At 43.7% G+C, this 20,337-nt stretch overlaps 2 protein-coding genes across 4 annotated transcripts in view; one reads left to right on the forward strand and one right to left on the reverse strand.

Annotated features, from left to right (window-relative positions):
• The window catches only part of FBXW2 (F-box and WD repeat domain containing 2), a 77,052-nt gene extending 66,108 nt beyond the window's left edge, over nt 1–10,944 (forward strand). Inside the window, exon 9 of the transcript XR_014785976.1 lies at nt 10,700–10,944. The gene's annotated coding sequence lies outside the window, so the exon portion shown is untranslated. The remainder of the gene's footprint in view (nt 1–10,699) is intronic.
• Nucleotides 9,489–20,337, reverse strand: part of RALGPS1 (Ral GEF with PH domain and SH3 binding motif 1) — a 310,289-nt gene continuing 299,440 nt past the window's right edge. For 2 of the 3 annotated variants that reach the window (XM_084821508.1, XM_084821507.1), the window contains 6 exons: nt 19,927–20,007; nt 17,238–17,343; nt 16,467–16,559; nt 16,171–16,276; nt 15,027–15,118; nt 9,489–13,776 (listed from right to left, as the gene is read on the reverse strand). In XM_084821508.1, coding sequence (XP_084677634.1) covers nt 13,747–13,776; nt 15,027–15,118; nt 16,171–16,276; nt 16,467–16,559; nt 17,238–17,343; nt 19,927–20,007 — 508 coding nt within the window. In that variant the 3' untranslated portion in view covers nt 9,489–13,746. Of the gene's footprint in view, nt 13,777–14,884; nt 15,119–16,170; nt 16,277–16,466; nt 16,560–17,237; nt 17,344–19,926; nt 20,008–20,337 lie in introns of those variants that run through there. The other variant, XM_084821506.1, reaches the window with a different exon arrangement.

The raw sequence follows: 20,337 nt of genomic DNA on the forward strand, positions 1-20,337 counted from the left end.
TGTAGGAAGGTGGGGGCGGGGAAATTTGCTTCTGCCAGCCCAGTTGCACTCACCTCTATCTGGATCCAACTGAATGTTTGGAGTTACCATTCCCTCTACTGGTGTATTCTAGTGGTAGAGAGTCTGTCGGTTTGGAAACGGAACAGACCTACCCACAAATGAAGGAGTGATTTCTAAATTCTTAGGGACTCCCAAGATGTAGAGAAACATTTTTTTTGTGTGTGAATTAAACAAAAAAGTCATATTTGAGTGCCTCTGAGCTTACAGTATGCTGATGGCAGCTGAGCCAAGAGAGTGGGAGTTGGGTTTCAAAGAAACCAGAAGTAAGGCAGACTGTGCTTAGAGATGCGAATGCTGGAATATACTGGAAAAATGGGGGAATTGCTTTCCCCCAGCAGCATGCTTTTGTGTGTGTGTCCCCTAATCTGAAAAATTGGATTGTGAAAAATTTTCCTTTAGAATGATAAATAAGATGTTTAAGACAAGGTGTTTATCTATTACTACCTGCACTTTATGCCCCCAAAATGATTTCTAAGATGCATAATGTAGGACTAGAGATATAAAATATCTGGGTAATTTTGAAGCCATGGGGAAAAATAATTTTTAATAGACATTTAGGGATGCTCCAAGTCATGCGTAATTATCCAACCTGTGATTAGAGTCACCATATAATATGTGAAGAAACTGTGCATTCTTGACAGTTTCAGTGTTATTCTATAGAGTCTTATGTTTCTGGCCTTGTTCTGGTTAGATGCTGTAGCTGTCAATGTAGTTCTAAAACGCTACGGTGAAGGAACCTTACATGTGGTTATCCTGCCAATGTTACCACATGAGACTGAACAATTTTTGGGTCATCCCACCTATATTTCTTTAAAAACAAAACAAAAAACCTTTGAGGCTTGGGACTGTGGAACTCACAGCCACAGTTTTTAATTAAAAAACCCTAAAATTTAAACTCATAGTAAGAGCTAAATTTCATAATAGCTGTGCAGCGTCACCTTCTGATTTTGTACAGATGCGGTGGGGGGGCAGTACAGCACGTGGGGTTGGGCAGTTTATTTCTTATGTCCCCTTCTCCCCTGCCCCCCCCCACACAAATGTCCCCCCGTGTGGCTAGAAGCAATAGGAAAAACATGTGCATGCCAGTTTTATCTTTAACCACCTAACTCCCCCAAGCCAAAGGGCTAACCTGCTACTTTTAATAATTTGGCTGAAAGGACAAAGATACATCACATCAGGTGAGCTAAACCTGTTTATAAGCCTCCACACACACCCAATCCCCCCAATCACACAAGTTTCTACTTACCTGAAAGGTTAGGTTTACTATTTTAATACAAAGAACACGTAACATTGTAGTCAGAGAAATAAAAACAAAATATAGTTTTTAGTTCAATACTTGCTCCCTGCTGATGTAACAGGAACCCATTTATGGTGTACAAAGTTGCTCTTAGCTTAGAAATATTTTGGGCAGAGCATGGAATTTAGCTTTCACCACCTCCATGACTGACATTGCACAGTAGCGTTGGTTGCATACAGCAGGGTTGCAGAACCTGTGGTCTGTGGGCCTGGCCCAGCCTGCAGAGGCTCTCCATCTGGCCTGTGGAGGCTTGTGTCACCTCTGTGGGCCCTGCCCCCTTGGTCCCACCCCTACCCCAAGCCCCATCCATACCAGGGGTTGGTGAGGCGGCAAAGAGAACAATCCCCGCTGTTCTCTCTGGTCACAGGGACTCGCCTGCCCAGCTTCTCTCACTCTGCCTCCTCCACAGTGGGGGAAGGGGCGGGTGGCAAAGCCTGAACAGAGCCATTCAAGTCCCTGCCACTCCATGGAGGAGTAAAGGGGACTTGGCCGGCTTGGCTTCATGGCTTCCCTAACCAGGAACACAGTGAACTCAAGCACCCAGCAATTTGGCCAGGGAGTCAGTGATGTTAGATCGGGTATGCCATGCCCATCTGATGTCATCCAACCTCTGGAGGACTAGGTGGGGGGTCACCTGCTTCCCTGCCCGATTTTGGTTTTGCACTCCTGGCATACAGGAACACTTGACTGTGAATTTTCCTTTGGCACAAATAAGTCCAGGATGACAGAACAATACTGTATTTTGCTTTGGGCTGTGTTTATCTTTGTAGTGTGTTTGTTCAATAGAATAATAGAACAGAGCAAGTTGGAGCAAGGTATCTTCACCTGTATTGTGATATTCTCTGCGATTATCAGAAATAACGGCAGAATGACTGATATACATATGGGGTGATTAGCTAGTGTCTCGAATGTCAGCAAACAATAGCTATATGAACTCTTGCCCGCTAGCAATTGAGACAGATTGGCCCATACAGATACCAGCTTAACATAAGTTTATATATCTCAAGACAGATTAACAGAGTATAGTGCCTTGGGTATCTTCTTGCATTTCACATCAAACTGAGTCTATTGCTTCTATTTCATTTAGATTTCCATCTACAAGCACAAGCAATACAGGACGTGTTTGATGTTAAATGGAAGACACCATTTAACCTGGGTATCCGAGACGTAGCATTGGATGTATACTATATTAGGTTTTCTGAGTTTCATTGTCCTTGTGTTTTGACCATGTTCTTGGAGGATTTCCTTAGCTTTAGTCCATGATCTAACCAAGTTAGATGAACTAAGAATGTTATCTGCATAAAGTGTGCTCTTGATCACTTCTTGTTCCATCCTGATACCTTTACCTCTTGGTCTTTCCCAATAGCATTTGCAGGATTTATAGAATGTCTGGATAACTGGGTGGACAATCTTGTTTTCCTATTTCCACCTTGATATTTGAGGGCAGTATGAACTTGAGCACACTCCGGGAGAGAGTGGAGGACAGGAAGGCCTGGCATGCTATGGTCCATGGGGTCACAAAGAGTCAGACATGACTTAACGACTGAACAACAACAACATTTGAGGGAAATTGCCATGAATGTGTAACATTTAAATTTTAGTTGTTTATAACATAAAACCCATGTATTACATCTTTTCCTATAAGAAATTTAACTAAAACTGCCTTTAAAGGAGCAATCCTATGTCCCCCAGACATCATCTGGGGGGAAATAGGATTGTTTGGTTTGTGGGCTGAGGTTGGAAACAGGGCTCCAACCACGCTCCTCTCCCTTTCCCAGCCAGCATGGTTCTGGCCACGTCTCTGCACTTGGAAATAGAGCATGGAGACAGGAAAGGCGGGTGTTCCCGGGGGTGGGGAAGAGATTGGGGCCGTATGACATTTTCTGCGGTCGCCCCAGCCTCCTTCCCTCCCCCTCTGAAGCACTGGTGCTAGACAAAGGAAATTGCATCTGTAGCAGAAATGGAGGGCAGCTGGAGAGCGGAGGCAATGATCGCCTCCATGTTCCAGCTGCCCTGCACTGGATACTTGGCAGCCTCTAAGTCTGGAGGCTGCCAACTATCTTCATAGGATTGTGCCCTAAGAAAATCTCATCCCACCCTATCAAATGCATCTCAAAAGGCCAAGAACGGCAGTGTAGTTCTAAGCATGTCTGTTCAGAAGTAAGTCCCATTGAGTTAAATGGGACTTGCTCCCTGTTGAATTAATAGCAGATCTGCTTAGTCAGAATTGTGCTATTTACACAAGAGAGTATTAAATCTTCCAGCCATTACAGAAGTCACAATTTTGAAGTTTAGATTTAATAACATAGTTGGCTGGTAAGATTAAAGCTGGAAGGAGTTCCACATTCTTTGAGTATGAAGTTAATTTTAACATCTGACTACAAAGATGGAATTGTCTGATTCACTGACAATCACTTTATCATCTGTGCTAAATGATTTTTATTATTACTTTTATAGACTTCATAACATTTGCAATCCTACCATATAACCCTAGATTTTTATTTATGGGGAAGCTGTTGATAGCAACTTTTACCTCTTCTTGCCATTCAACACTTGCCACGCAACATTTCTGTGTCATCCTCCCACATTTCCACAAAGGGGTTTTTATGAAGACCATCTGTAATTATCTTTTGAAGAATGACTTGAGCCATGTTGTTGTTTATTCGGTCAGTCGCTTTTGACTCTTTGTGACTTCATGGACCAGCCCATGCCAGACCTTCCTGTCAGCCGTTGCCACCCCCCAGCTCCCACAAGCTCGAGTCCGTCACCTCCAGACTATCATCCATCCACCTTGCCCTTGGTCGGCCCCTCTTCCTTTTGCCTTCCACTTTCCCTAGCATCAGCATCTTCTCCAGAGTATCCTGTCTTCTCATTATGTGGCCAAAGTACTTCAGTTTTGCCTTTAATGTCATTCCCTCAAGTGAGCAGTCTGGCTTTCTTTCCTGGAGTATGGACTGGTTTGATCTTCTTGCAGTCCAAGGCACTCTCAGAATTTTCCTCCAGCACCACAGTTCAAAAGCGTCTTATCTTCCTTCGCTCAGCCTTCCTTAAGGTCCAGCTCTCACAGCCGTAGGTTACTACGGGGAATACCATTGCTTTAACTATTCGGACCTTTGTTGTCAGTGTGATGTCTCTGCTCCTAACTATTTTATCAAGATTTGTCATTGCTCTCCTCCCAAGAAGTAAACGTCTTCTGATTTCCGACTTGAGCCATATAGTTCTGTATAATATGTAGTAAATACATTGCGCTTGCCTTCCAACTTAGTCCCTTAACTTGATAACGAAGAAGGAACCAGAGTTTTCTTCTTGACCTGCTTTAGCCTTTAGTTCAGTCATGTCTGACTCTTCGTGACCCCATGGACCAGAGCACGCCAGGCCTTCCTGTCCTCCGCTCTCTCCCGGAGTGTGCTCAAGTTCATATTCATTGCATCGGTGATGCTCTCTAGCCATCTCATCCTCCGCCGTCCCCTTCTCCTTTTGCCTTCAATCTTTCCCAGCATCAGGGTCTTTTCCATTGACTTTTCTCTTCGCATTAAGTGGCCAAAATATTTGAGCTTCAGCTTCAGTATCTGTCCTTCCAATGAGCAGTCAGGGTTGATTTCCTTTAGGATAGACTGATTTGACCTCCTTGCAGGCCAGGGGACTCGTAAGAGTCTTCTCTAGCACCACAGTTCGAAAGCACCAATTGTTCGGCGCTCAGCCTTCCTTATAGTCCAGCTCTCACAGCCATACATTACTACTGTGAAAACTACAGCTTTGATGATACGAACCTTTGTCGGCAAGGTGATGTCTCTGCTTCTTACTATGCTGTCTAGGTTGGCCATAGCTTTCCTCCCCAGGAGCAAGCGTCTTTTAATTTCATGGCTACAGTCACCGTCTGCGGTGATCCTGGAGCCCAAGAAAATAAAATCTGTCACTGCTGCCATTTCTTCCCCTTCTATATGCCAGGAAGTGATGGGGCCAGATGCCATGATCTTCATTGGTTTTTTTAATGTTGAGTTTCAGGCCAGCTTTTTGCACTCTCCACTTTCACCCTCAACAAGAGGCTTTTTAGATCCTCTTCGCTTTCTGCCATTACGGTGGTATCGTCTGCGTATCTGGGGTTGTTGATAATTCTCCCGGCAAACTTAATTCCGACCTGTGATTCATCCAACCCGGCGTTTCTCATGATGTACTCTGCATATAAGTTAAATAAGCAGGGCGACAATATGCAGCCTTGTCGTACTCCTTTCCCAATTTGGAACCAATCGGTTGTTCCATGTCTGGTTCTTACTGTTGCTTCTTGGCCCTCGTACAGGTTTCCCAGGAGACAGGTAAGGTGGTCTGGTACTCCCATCTCTTTCAGAATTTGCCACAGTTTGTTGTGATCCACACAATCAAAGGCTTTAGTGTAGTCAATGAAGCAGAAATAGACTTTTTCTGGAGTTCTCTTGCTTTCTCCACAATCCAGCAAATGTTGGCAATTTGATCTCTAGTTCCTCTGCCTCTTCGAAACCCAGCTTCTGCTTCCGGTAGTTCTCGGTTCACATACTGCTGAAGCCTAGCTTGTAGTATTTTGAGCGTAACCTTGCTGGCATGTGAAATGAGCGCAATTGTACGGTAGTTCGCACACCCTTTGGCATTGGAATGTAAACTGACCTTTTCCAGTCTTGTGGCCACTGTTGAGTGTTCCAAATGTGTTGGCATATTGAGTGCAGCACATTAACAGCATCATCTTTTAGGATTTTAAATAGCTCAGCTGGAATACTGTCATATCCGCTAGCTTTGTTGTTAGTAATGCTGCCTAAGGCCCACTTGACTTCACTCTCTAGGATGTCGGGCTCAAGTTCAGTGACCGCACTATCATGGCTATCAGGGACATTCAGATCTTTCCTGTATAGTTCTTCTGTGTATTGTTTCCACCTCTTCTTAATCTCATCTGCTTCTGTTAGGTCCCTGCCTTCTTTGTCCTTTATCATACCCGTCTTTGCACAAAATGTTCCCTTGAGATCTCCGATTTTCTTGAAAGATCTCTGGTCTTTCCCATTCTGTTGTTTTCTTTGATTTCTTTGCATTGTTCATTTAAGAAGGCCTTTTTGTCTCTCCTTGCTATTCTCTGGAACTCTGCATTCAGTTGGATATATCTTCCCCTTTCTCCCTTGCTTTTCACTTCCCTTCTTTCCTCAGCTACTTGTAAAGCCCCATCAGACAGCCACTGGGCTTTCTTGCATTTCTTTTTCTTTGGGATGGATTTCGTTGCTGCCTCCTGAACAGTGTTACGGACCTCCATCCATAGTTCTTCAGGCACTCCGTCTATTAGGTCTAATCCCTTAAATCTATTCCTCACCTCCACTGTATATTCATAAGGGATATGATTTAGGTCATACCTGAATGGTTTAGTGGTTTTCCCTACGTTCTTCAATTTAAGCCGAAATGTTGCAACAAGACGCTCATGATCTGAGCCACAGTCAGCCCCAGGTCTTGTTTTTACTGACTGTCTAGAGCAGTGGTTCTCAACCTTCCTAATGCCGCGACCCTTTAATACAGTTCCTCATTTTGTGGTGACCCCCAACCATAAAATTATTTTCGTTGCTACTTCATAGTGGCAAAATTATTGTCGTTGCTACTTCATACTTCCGAAGTGGCTCCGGACTCCACCCGCTCTCCAGAGGCGCCCAGGGAGAAAGCGGATCTGGCCGTCGGGTGCTGGAAAGGCACCTCCCCGCCTGCAAGAAGCCCTGCTCGGGCTGCATGCATGCAGCCAGCAGCCGGCTCCGCACGTGGGGCGAGAAGAGAAAGCCCGGCTTGTACGGAGAGCAGCTCCCATTCTTGGCCGGCACGGGATGGTGCTGTCGCTCTTGGGCGCTACGTGCCGCGACCCCACGCCCCTGAGGCTCGTGGGAAAAGCCGCACTCTTCAAGCGCCTCGTCCTTCACTTGAGGGCCTCGTGGCGTTTCCCATAGGCGCGCGCGCTTGGCAGAAGATGTGATGCCGCCGCCCCCGGCCCTTCTCTTCCCTCCGCTCGGCCTGGACTCGGTCCAGAAAGAGGCTAACTCAGTAGATGCCTCCACCGGCTGCTTTTCTTGCCACCAGCGCCTCCTTTGCTGGCTGGACGGGCCAGAGGCTTGGTTCCTCAATTGCAGGCCCCCCCTCTTCTCTGGCTATTACCTCATCGCCCAAGCCCCGCTCCCGGGGAGGGAATGCCCGAGCAGGGCCTGGAGTTTCTAAGCAACTGGCACCCATACACCAACAACAGCTGACCGCACTTGCGCTGCATCATTAGAACTTTGCTAGACTTAAAAATAAAATCAGAAATATGTGTTTTCCGATGGTCTTAGGTGACCCCTGTGAAAGGGTCGTTCGACCCCCAAAGGGGTCGCGACCCACAGGTTGAGAACCGCTGGTCTAGAGCTTCTCCATCTTTGGTTGCAAAGGACATAATCAATCTGATTTCGATATTGACCATCTGGTGATGTCCATGTGTAGAGTCGCCTCTTGTGCTGTTGGAAAAGCGTGTTTGCTATGATCAGCGTGTTCTCTTGGCAAAACTCTATTAGCCTTTGTCCTCCTTCATTTTGTACACCAAGGCCATGCTTGCCTGTTATCCCGGTGATTTTGTGACTTCCTACTTTAGCATTCCAATCCCCTATGATGAAGAGGATATCTTTTTTTGGTGTTAGTTCTAGAAGGTGTTGTAGGTCTTCATAGAACCGATCAACCCTCTGCTCTTCCCCAGTAGTATATTGGACACCTTCTGACCTGAGGGGCTCATCTTTCGGCGTCATATCTTTTAGCCTTGTGATATGTTCCATGGGGTTTTCTTGGCAAGAATACTGGAGTGGGTTGCCATTTCCTTGTCCAGTGGACCACATTTTGTCAGAACTCTCTGCCATGACCTGTCCATCTTGGGTGGCCCTGCATGGCATAGCTTATGGCTTCACTGAGTTACGCAAGCCCCTTCGCCACAACAAGGCAGTGATCCATGAAGGGGGCTTTAGCCTTAGGATGTGCCAAAAGGTTCCAGTCTTGTTGCATCATTCAGGATGCTTATAAAACAGAAAGCTAAAATGTCTATCTCTGGGGTTTCCAAATTAATTCAGCAGTCTGTCTGTCTGTCTATCTTACACTGCAGTCTTATACATGTCTTCTCAGAAGTTAGCCCCATTGTGTTCAATGGGACTTACTCACAAGAAGCGTGTAAAGGATTGCAGCCTAAGGATCACCATCAGTCAATATGTCTATTATTCTGTGCAATGGCATATGCAATTTAAATTTTTCTCAATTTTCCTCGTCCTTTTCTTGAAAGCTCCAGTGTATAAAAAGGGCCTATAACAAAAAAGCCCCTTGAAATGTTCCCATATAGAGAATATATTTTAGTTATTTAAAACTGGAGCCAAGCAGAATGACACACGCAGGACATGAGAGCAAACGCTCTCTCCACTGCTGGTTCCCAGCATCTGGTATTCAGAGGCATGTTGTCTCTTAACATGGCTCACAAATCATGTATGAGGCTTGTGGGTAGGTCTGTGTGTCAGAACAGCTCATTTGAGAAATTCAGTAAGTCTTAAGAAAAGGGGTGAGAAGGCTAGGAGGGAATCTATGAGACAGGAACATTTTTATTTCTGCTGGAATCTTCAAGATGAAATTTTAGGTCTGTTAGAAGTTACCTTGGATATGATGCTGTGGGTGAGATTTTGACAGCTTTATCTGTCAACATCAGCTGTGAATGGGTAAGTGAGAGTCTGAGAAGCTTCTGTCTGATCATTCTGTTCCTTGTCGCTGTTGCTGCTGCCCGTTTGCTTTGTCTCTACCGCTGTGGCCAAATCCAGCCAGCCAGCCACCCACCCAGAGGGAAAGCACTAGGCATCTGGAGGATACTGCTCCATCTCCTCAGTCTTGCATATTCAGAGAGGGCAATGGCAGCAAGGAGTATGAGCAGTAGGGTCAGAAATTTCTGTAGATCATCAGCAAAGGGCCCCTGAAGCACTGTGGGCCTTGGCAAGCACCTGCCAATGCTGCACCCTGGTTATGAAACATGATTCTACACAGCACTGTGTACCAAGCAGAACTTGGAAGGAAAAAACACTTCCGATCTTGCCTCTGAATGTGGTTTGTCATCCCCCCCACACCACAAAAGAGAAATACTTTTTTTACAGTAAAGTTTTTTAATTAGTGAAACAATTATTATCCATGTAACAAGCTGAAAAATACAGCAACCTGATAGAAGACTGAGGTAACAAAATACTTTTGCCAAAAACCTAAAAGACTCCCACACAAGGGTTAAAATTTCAGTGGTTATCATGAGTGAGACAATTCACAAGAATTTTTAGAAAGAGGCCTTACACAAATGGCATGCAGTGGGCTGCTGGAATACGGCTAAAAATTAAAATAAAATAAATTAGTGCAACAGTTCTCACAAGAAACAAATTGAAATATAGAAATTAGTTCACATCACAATGTGATGAAAGGGTTGAAAATTGAATACTATTGTCTATGCTTCAACTGAGTGCTAATTGGAAAAACATGCATTTTGGCACTAAGTTTACTTTTAAATCACATACACGCTAATAAATTAATAATAAATAATATTGCCTCAATGTAGCTACACAAATTGTTGTCCTGAAAATAATTTGACAGGGACCCCTTTTGCAAAATGGCTGAGCAAAGAGGCTGGCTTTGTGCAGTTATCACAAGGGACCAGCAGCCTAGTTATCTGTTCCAGGTGCAGGAGTGCAGGTGTGCACTGCGGAGCTATCCTACCCATACAAGCACCCCAATTTGTTTCAAAGGAGGAAGCGGATACACAGGACCATGCCTTTGCATGCAGGGGTCTGTTGCCACCACTGAAATAAGTTGGGCAGTTTGAGCGCACAAGGGCATGTGTGTATGTGTGTGATATATATTGGAGACACATGGGGCTCTGGATCTGGTCTGACAAGAATGAGATTTTAAAAAGTACCAATATGCATTGCTTTATTATTTAATTCACAGTAAAAGGTGCACTAAAAAATCAGTAGCTAAGTAGACCATGCTTTTATGGGATGAAAACCATTTAAATGTGAATTATGCTAATAACAATATCCATATACTGTTCTATCATTCATTTATTTCATCTTCTCAAAACACTGTGCAGCAAAGCTGCCTGTATTGCTGGATACTGCACCATGTTACTCCATTATCACACAAGTCATTATTGTACAATTTTCCGTGTCCATCAGATGCAATACTATGTATACAACAAATGAAAATCAGGGTCAGCCATTTGTATCACTGGTTCGTTAAAGAAACCCAAAACATTCCAAATGCAGATTTGTAGAGGGACTTTCAAGTAGCTTAATTCCAAAGTATTTTTTCCCTCCACAGATGCATGCAAGATTCATTCATTACACAAGGAGATGCTTCTCCACTTGGATGTTGCCATAACAAGTGTTCTTTTCATTCATGCAATGTCATATCAAGGCCCCTGCTGATTTCCGGTCCAAATTTTTTTTGGTTGAGAAGAGCGATGTACATCCGTGGAGGCTGGTGAGGTTTGAGAGGCATTTTTCTCTCAAGATACAGTAATTTTTTCAAAGGCCAAACTGTCATTCCTTGTTTCTCTATTAAGTAAAATAAAAAACAAAAACTGGGATCTGCTTTCTATGAGCCCTTGTTCTCAAAGTGTTTGACAGCTGAATACTAAACATCCTTATGGAGAAGTAAGTCCTGGTTCAGCGGGACTTGCTTCCTCATAAGTCTGCTTAGTGTTTGCATCCTTCATGGTTGGTAGTTGTGTCTGTCCTCTCAGAGACATCTAACCATAATCAAACCATCCCTTTGATTTCAGCGGTGTCTGGCCTGTGGCTGTTGCCGCAGTAATCGCGGTTTGCACTTGACACTGACTTGTGGTCAGCAAGCAAGCATAGGGCACTTCTTACGAGAGCTATATGTGGCTCTTGTGTTGACATTAACCATGAGCGCCAGGATTACTGATGACTCCCCATGCAGATACGTCTTGGAACGTACCCCAGGCAGCTTGAATTCATTTTGTTTAAGACACATTTTTTTGGAGGAACACTCTAGCCAGTGTGTATTTAACCTCTACGTCACTGAGGTCTAAACATACTGCACAGATTGTTCTCTTCCACCCAAGTATAACGAGCAACCTGAACGCTACTTTTATACCCTTCGAGCAGGTTGTCGCTGACAACTTACTCAAGCAGCCAGGTCATAATTCCGTGTGTATGACGAGTGGGTCATTGGCAGGATGGGAAGGCCTAGTCCTTGTACCATGTCTCAGGTGAATGCTCCTTTTTTTGGCTTCCGTAGAACTTTTACAAGATAGAATTCACGAAAATGTTGTTAACAGGGAAGATGCTTTGTTTTAATACAACTGTAAAAGGGACCGTGGTGCTTTCCATGACATCATAATGTGTTCCTGGCTTAAATCTAGGACATTTCAAAGCAGGGGACACTACTAGATGGGGTTAAGTGCCTAGTATAAAAACATGGTGCTGGTTTTTGTCAGCATCAGCTGCTGTGTTTGGAGGCCAGACTTTTAATTCCTATCTTGCAGGTGGATGGGATATCATCAGCACATCTATATAGGGGGAGTCATTACAAAGCTGTACCCCTTCACTTTTGATGGCAAATCCAGAGAGGTGATTCATCCTCAAGAACAATCCAGTGGAACAATCCACGGTAGGCATCTCTGTGCAAGAGAGCCATGCAGAATCATATCCTAATACATTATCAGATGGTGATGACTGAACATAAAACTGCGTTTTACCACAATGGAGTTTGTTCTTGGACATAAAGATGCTCCATTACCACCATCCTAACATGAAGTTAGCTTTTGGGTTGAGTGGCAACCAGCCGCGCAGCTCCTGGCCAAGTAAAAAGGATGCCCGGGGACGCACCTGGCTGGAAAGCTGCCTGGCTCCCCTTGTAGGGAGCTGGCAAGATGATTCAAGAGCTAGTTTCTCTTTGAGAGCTAGTTTCATGTTGGGTTTCCCTCTCGGGACTATGACACAGATAAACAACATGACAATTAAAGAGATATTATAGTCAACAACCATCAAAATGCTTAACATCAAAGAAAACATTTAAAACAAAAATCTGGTTCAACAGTAGTCCAGATCCTGGCAGATCTGTAGGCAACATACCCTTGTCAGGGCATTTCTTCAAACGCAGGGCTCTGGTCATCCAAAATGTCTGCTGGCTTCTCACATATTAAACGCTGCATCATCTAGCTGCACGCTGGCAAGCATGCAGTGTCTGCATGCTTGCTTAAGGGCCATTGCTTGGCTATCAGGAAAGGGGGGATGATTCAGCTATTCTTTCCTTGCTTAATGGAGTTGAAGACAGATTTTATGTAAAGTAGAAGGGACTGTAAAGTACCAAAAAGCTGGGCTTAGGATGGGCCTAGTGACAACCCCCTTCCCAGGAGTAGTGGGGCAGGGTCAACCCCCTCCCCCAAGGCAGGAAAGCTCTTTCAGGTCTTCTACTGAGTCAGATGCTCTGTAACCTGGAAGACCTGAAAGCAACTCCATGGATACAGATGACACTTGCACAGCTAGACATTTTTGATGAATAGCACCCATCATTAAAATAAGAACAAACAAAATAATTTAAGGCAAATATTTCTTTTTGGGTGAAGGAACCCAGGAGGAGTCTTAACACCAGGTGAACGTCAGCAGCAACAGACCCTTCATTTGCCTGGGCACCTTTGTTAATTAAAACAAAGCAGCACAACCACTTACAAGAAATAAACACTAAATCACAGGTGGTTTATCTTGTGCCAAAATACACATTTCCCAAATAGCTCAGGTATGAACATCAGTTTCGTGCCTACGGTCGATAGAAAATCTGAGGCAGCCACATTGCCAAGCAACTCAGTGCACTTAAGGTTATAAAAATGTTGTTCCACAATGTCCTATTCTAATTGACACTTTGCAGCAAGTTAACACTGTCAGTTGTTTTGTGCATTAGAAATAATTGAAAACCCAACATGGGCTAAATGTTCTTCAATAACATAAAGCAGCTCAACAATAAAAAGAGCAGTTAAAAAAAAAAAGAATCCGCAGAAGATGTGATGCACAGTTTGTGGCAGAACAGAAATCCACAGCAGTCTGTGACCACAAAGCTAAAGTCAGTGACTCAAGGATCCTGCGCTGAGCAGGCCATATCTTTGATCAGTCTAAATCATCTCTCTCATCAGTGCATTGGGGTAGATCCTGTCCTAAGGACAACATTCACTTTCTGCTTTTAGAAGCTGTGTCATAATTACTTTCAAGTCATATAGAAAAGTGCTGAAGTCGCTGTTACAGACAGCTGGCTCACTCTGGAGTCTCCTTCCTCCATTCTCCTGTGGGAACCAATTTCCCATCCTGCAGTTTGGCACTTGAAGTTACACCACATACTGGAGCATGTTATTCGAATGACATAAGGTTCGCAGGTACCTGGCAGAGAAAAGGAAAATGGTCAGCACAATGAACGGTTCCCGGAGATGCTGGGGAACCCAAAGTGTCAATCTGTGAGGGATGTAAGGTCTTCACAAGGAGTCTCCTTCCCAAGACCATGTGAGTGCTCATAAAAAGAGATGGGAGCTACAATCTGACTCAGCAGATTGTCTACAATAGCTATGCTACAATTTACACTTGATGATTTAAGACCAGCCACTAATGATTGCCACATTCCTTTTCTTCTTGAAGCCTAGTTTGAATGCTTTCTTTTCAAGTCTCTTCTCTCACACCCTCAATATGGGCTTGAGCTACAAAATCTGCAGTGATTTTCTTTCCCACTGAGCCATGTGATGGCATGGCATTCCCTCAGTATGTGGAACTTATTGTACTCAGAAGGTGCAGGAACCTTAGCAGCATGGGTGGCTGCATTAGCATTGTGGCTAAATAAATATAGACTGGATGTGCAGTGCTAAAAAGCAAAACTCTAACCCATAATAAGTTGCTTCTTATCTTTGTCTAACCTAGATATTAACATGGTTCCTTCTTCTGCCAAGATCCAAGATGAATGAGAATCCAAGTTTTTACCCTATGTGTTCTAATCTCAAAACATATCCCCAGCACAACAAGATCACGGTCTCTCTCTGTGTATGCTATTTGACAAAGATTTGCAAGCACCTTTGGGAAAAAGTCAAAATCCAAGAGGGAGGGAGCAATCCTATGGCTGCTAGTCAGCAGCTAGATGGCCAAAGGATATGTGAGTTTCCAGGAACTGATTTTGGAGCCTGCTCTCTGAGGTCAGTTCCCGGAACCTGTGCGCTGCCTCACAGGCAGCTTGGAACGGCCCCACGCTTGGAAGAGGAGAGCCAAGTGGTGAAAACGGGGCGTTCCGGGGGGCATTCCAGGGTGGGGAAGGCGGAAATGCCGGTACGGCACCTCCTATGTGTTGTCTGACAGCCTCTTCCCCCGCTCCGCCTTCCCAGGGCTAGACAGCTGGAATCAGCTGTCTAGCCGCAAATGCAGGGCGGCTGAAGTGTGGAAGGGACGATCCTCTCCGTGCTTCTCCTGCCCTTCATTGGATAGGCGGTCGCCTCTGTTTGGAGGCAGCCGCCTATCCCCATAGGATTGCACCCTAAATGATGTATCAAAATTTGCCGGGTAGTTTTGCAATGACTCTAGCCCAATTGGAAAAGGCTTTTGACGTGGGTACCATTTAAGCTACAATCTGAAACCAAATAGAAAAAACGTACCTGAGGCCTGGTGCTTCTGCATGCGTCGTCCAAATGTTTGTGCCACAGTATTGCATGAAACCTTGAGCCAGTCTGAAACTTGTAAACGTTGCCTACAAAATTAAAAATACAGCATTAAGCAAGAGCCCTTGAGTTAGGCGGAACACAGACAGCAGCAGAAAGCAAGGAGCTGAAAGTAAAAAATACATTTATTTGGGTAGACAGCAGGTCTTGGCAATGGCAGGTGAGCACTGGAGGACTGTTACGCTAGCGTGCCATTGGACTGCGGTCAAACGGAGCACAAGCTGGTCTGAATAACAAACACGTGAGACTTCCCAGCCAGCCCTCCTGTCTGCTTCAGCTTAGTGAGGCCGACGCTGAAGAGTCTGTGTGAAGCAAAGCATTTAGCATGATTGCTGTGCATTTCTGTAAGTGGGGAGGGAGGCATTGGGTGCTTGCGGATGAGGTTTTTATTGTGCGACTGCCCTGTGACATCTTCGATTTGTAACCCTCCCATGTTTTCCCGCCGCTGCTTCTTACAAAAATAAAAAATCAGTTAAGCAGGAAAAGATGGAATAGCTGCACAATGTCTTTGACTGATAGCTCTGGCAGCCCTTCATCTGGAAGCACCCATTTTTTTCTATGAGCCTGCTGAGGCAGAAGTAGCTCCCTGGCTCTTGCCTTTGTTGTTTTCATAGCAGTTGGTCTCAACAGGTGAGGAGATAGTGGTGGAAGAGATTACGGAAGGATCTGGCACACCTGTTGGAAGGGAGAAGTCCGGCCGACTCCTCCTGAGCATGGTTCAGTGAATCCTCATGGATGCGCCTATCATGATTTCCTTTGCATTTTACATATTTGAAGGTGAAAGCACCTATAACTTTAACAGTTGTGTATTTCAGCAGATGAAATACACAGCAGGTGCAATACACAAAACATAACTTTTTCCTCTCCCTCCATGTCCATCTGTGTATGTACATGTATATATGTACGTGTGTGTGTTGTCTATCTGTCAAGTACAGATAACAGTTCATGCATCTGATGAAGCAGACTCTAGTCCACAAAAGCTATGCTATAGGACTCTTGTTGTTTTAACAAAAACATAATCAACATTATTATTACCCAGCACACACAATGTTCTGAAGGAAGTTCAACTTAAAATGTCTACCTTTATCTGGGTTATTTAGCTGAAAAATATCAGGGTGTTCAGGGTCATCAGGCAGTGCTACCATCCAGCCTACAACGGAAACTTTTTTTCCTGGAGTAGATTTATACTAGAAGAGAGAAATGCAAACAAGAATAGCAATGAGCTGGTTTCCCTGGGCTTCTTTCAGTGTTTGCATAGAATGCAGCAATGCAATTCCCCCACACAAATGCAAAATGTTGCCACTGAGCAACCCAGTATGACTGGACGCATGTAACCTGTGTGCTAGGTCAACAGAATAAACCCAATTGTTTGCTTACGTGCTTTCTTTCAGTGCCTCTTAATGACTTTGCTCCAAAGTAGATCAGAGTAGATCCTGAAAGGGTAACCCAATATCTAGTCCATGAGGAAAGCTGAAAAGAGAAAATGAGTGAAAATGTAAATGAGTATGTAGATCTGCAGAATTACTGAAACTGGGTACCGTGGGGAAAGCTCAGGAGAGGAAATGCTTAAGGTCAGCTCTCTGAAGTCACATTGGCTATCAGATATGAGGTTGTGTTTGCCCTAGAAAAAAATCGAACCAGTTATTCTGCCTTCACTTCTAAAAACAAGGTTACGTACTGCTCTACAATATGTTGAAAATGTGATTTTTGGCAGGTGCAGCATGTCTTGCAAAGATAAGACGATGAACCTGCTGAAATACACAACTATTGGAGTTACAGGTGCTTTGTCCTCGTGTGTCTTTCTCTGCTTTTTCACCCATTCCTTCTCTTGAAAAACAGCATTTTACACTCCCTATCTAAATGGAGCCCAAAGTGAGAGCAAAAGTGGCGTCGCTGGTACAACCACTGTAGATTGGGAGATGACACACTTGTTCTCTTACTTAATGGGGACCCAGAAGAGAGGTGGCCTATTGCTTCTGCTTGTTGGAACAGAAATAGCTGTAGTGCTTCCTTTGGCATGCTACTGCTCTTTGTAGCACCTGTGACTATTCCTGCAAACTGCTCTTCGTAGCACCTGTGACTATTCCTGCAAATTGTAATCACTGATATCAGAGCATGGCCACAGTAAAAATAAAAATCCTGACTTACCGTAGGCTTCCTGCCTTCCTTTAGTAGTGTCTTTCTTCTTAAAGGCCCTTCCATGGTAACAACTCCCATGGAACTTCCTGATGTGCAGCTGCAGGCACCTGTTGGGCTGAAACAACAAATGCTACTTTGGTGGGAGCAGACAAAAATGGACAAATCATTCCATGATGAATGTATACAGAATTTACATAGGATTTTCCTGCCTTAGCTTGTGCAACCAATGTTTTTCTAAACAGGACTCAATGTTTATTTTTCCCTTTATTTAATAACAGACATCATAATCCATGATTAGTATTGGAGTGGATTTTAAAATCCCTATTAGTAGATCTTTTCAGAGCCTGGCAGCAGTAGCGATGCAAGTATTCTGATCTTCAAACACAAGGAACAATGGAAGCACATTAATCAAATAATGAAAAGAGGGGACATGAAGCATATATTTTCATAGCACAGAAGAGAGTCCAAGTTTCCTTATAGAGATCACTAGAGACATCATCAACAAAGAAACCAATGGTGTGTGGGAGTGTGTGACAAGAATATATGTGGCTAGGATTACGTCCAGCAGTCTCTGGCTTCTGCCAACCAGTTAAGTTGTTATGGTCATGACATGACATGAAATGAAACTGCTATGCTGTTGACATGGCAGTTAAGTGGTTGGTGGATTAGAGGAAGCTATCAGTGAGAAGCCAAGTGCAACATAAATCCTACAGCCGCTCTCAGTAAAGTCACGTGAGCTAGCCAGCCACCACATCTATTACTACATATATAAGCTAGATAAGAAACACATAAGGGACAGACTGAATGATCTGAGGTTTGCCTAGTAGGAATCTCCCTCATAACAAAGACTCAGGGGTCAAACTGTACTGTAAAATACCTACAAGGATGTATTTCCACAGGCTAATGCATTTTGCCAGAAACTATCACCCACACCAATATCAATATTAAATTGGATATCACCAATTGAAGTTGGAATACCTTTGTTTTCTGTTGTTTCATTTCACTCAAATCTAAGCAAACATACTGTAGCTATTTCTATAATGGGAAGAACATGACAATAAATACGTACGGCAATGTATAGAACAGGCCACCTTGGATTCCCTTCTATCTGCTGAGCCTGCATTCTTCTGTGGATCTTGGCCAATGGCCCCCCCAATCCAGGGCTCGAGATAAGCCCTCATAACTGCACAAAGGACATGTGCCAAATTGCACAAGCATGTCGATGAAACTGGACTGCTGAATCTCAGACTGGCAATTGTCTGAACTGCAGCTTATTTAGTGTTTCAGATTTCACAGGGATACTGTACACACATAGCACCTTCTATATAAAGGTAAAATAAAGACTGAAATGGAAAATATGGTTGAGGGCAAGATCATTTAGAAAGTGAAGCATCTTCTCCATAGGCTCACACTTGTGCTCGCATCACCTTTACCAGAGGTCTTCCCAAATCCTCCACCAAAAAGCAAGCCTAACAAAAGAATTCAGTTATTATGAAGAGGAAAAGAAGAAGCCATGAGAAGATGTGCTGTGAAGAACTATTTTTTCTTCTGGCTAACCTTAGACAAACTGGTCAGAAGGACTACAAGACCATTTGCATCCATTTACTGTTTCCAAGTCACACACATTTTTGTGTTTCACACAAATTTCAGTCCAATTTGGGAGGAACACAGGTAAGATTACTAGTACTAAGTTGTTTCATCATCCTAAAAGAGTGTTTTTGTTATTCTTTATTTTGGGGTGGGTTAGGGTTTTTGAGAGCAGTGTTTTGTTATTTTTTTTTGTTCAGTTTATTATGTAAATTTGTTATTAGTATTGTACTCTGTGTAGAGTGGCTGGGTGGCTGGCCAGATGGCCTGCTAATAAATAAATGTAAGAGGGTGTGCACCCCTTGCTAACTGAGACATTTAGATTTTAGACTACCTGTACTGGAGGAAATGCATTGCTTTTTTTAAAGTTGACTGTGTGAGTGAGAACAACAAACTGTGTTGTGGTGATGAGATTGGAAAAGGACAAACTGGCTTGAGACCAAGCTTAATTCATTACAAAGTAAAATAATTAGTGTAATTAAAGTTGAGCATAAGGAAATAATGCTTCTGGAATAAAGGGAACCCAATCCTTTTTTTGTACAGGACTTAATACTATACACCTGTCCTACAGCTTAAACAGAAGGCCTCAGCTGCTGTCTCTGTGCTGTAGGCATAAATATCAATACTTTTCATCTACTTGCTTTTAACAGGCTGTGGTTTATGTTTGTGTATGTCTTATTTAAATCAGAAGCTAGGTGATTCACAGAGCCCCGTGTTAAGCACGTGCTTAAATCCCTCCCATTGGTATCAATGGGTCTTTCAAAGCATTTAACTTTGGCTGGGTTGTGCGCCCTTAATGACCTTGGACTTCACAGCATGATAATGAAGACGAATAGCCAGCACATGTGTGGAGTGTGTTTGTATGCAGCATGGCATGTAAACATGGTCAATCACTCTTCTGTGGTGTGGGGGTGAAAAGCATATGAACGAGCATCTAAACAGTCTCCCTACTCCTGGCGGCTCTTACTAGCAAAGTCTTTGTGCAGATGGAAGGGGGGAAATGACAGTGCTGTTGGAAATAAGCTTTTAAAATTAGCAATAGGAAAAACAGGTTGAAAAGGAGAATGAACACCACAGTCTAGGGAGAGACAACCCCACCACCTAATTGTACCTGTAGACACAGCTCCGACTTCTGGGAGAATTCCGAATTGGTACCCGCCAGTTGGGCCCCAGCGTAGCATACAACCGACCCCTGTTTATAAATTTACATGTGAGTTCTTTTCTTATAGTGCAGATACCGTGGTAACATCCAACAAAACAAAACATACAAGGTAACGTGGGACACACACATTGAATTTGACACTCCCAACATGTGTGAGGTATCATTAGTAAAGATTCACTGCACATGAAACAATGCTTATTTTAACACCTATGAGCAAAGCACGTACAGGTAAGAATTTGGTGTTTAAAAGGAATGAAGAACAGATCTTTGTGAACCTACTTCTATCTCACTGACTACAATGCTGTTCCTTTTATTTCTTGGGTTTATAGATATTCTGAAGAGTTTCATTGGGAAAGTAAT

Source organism: Heloderma suspectum, chromosome 14, assembly GCF_057233095.1.
Source record: "Heloderma suspectum isolate Gila_16-S chromosome 14, 16-S_ref, whole genome shotgun sequence".
In the NCBI taxonomy this organism is placed as follows: domain Eukaryota; kingdom Metazoa; phylum Chordata; class Lepidosauria; order Squamata; family Helodermatidae; genus Heloderma; species Heloderma suspectum.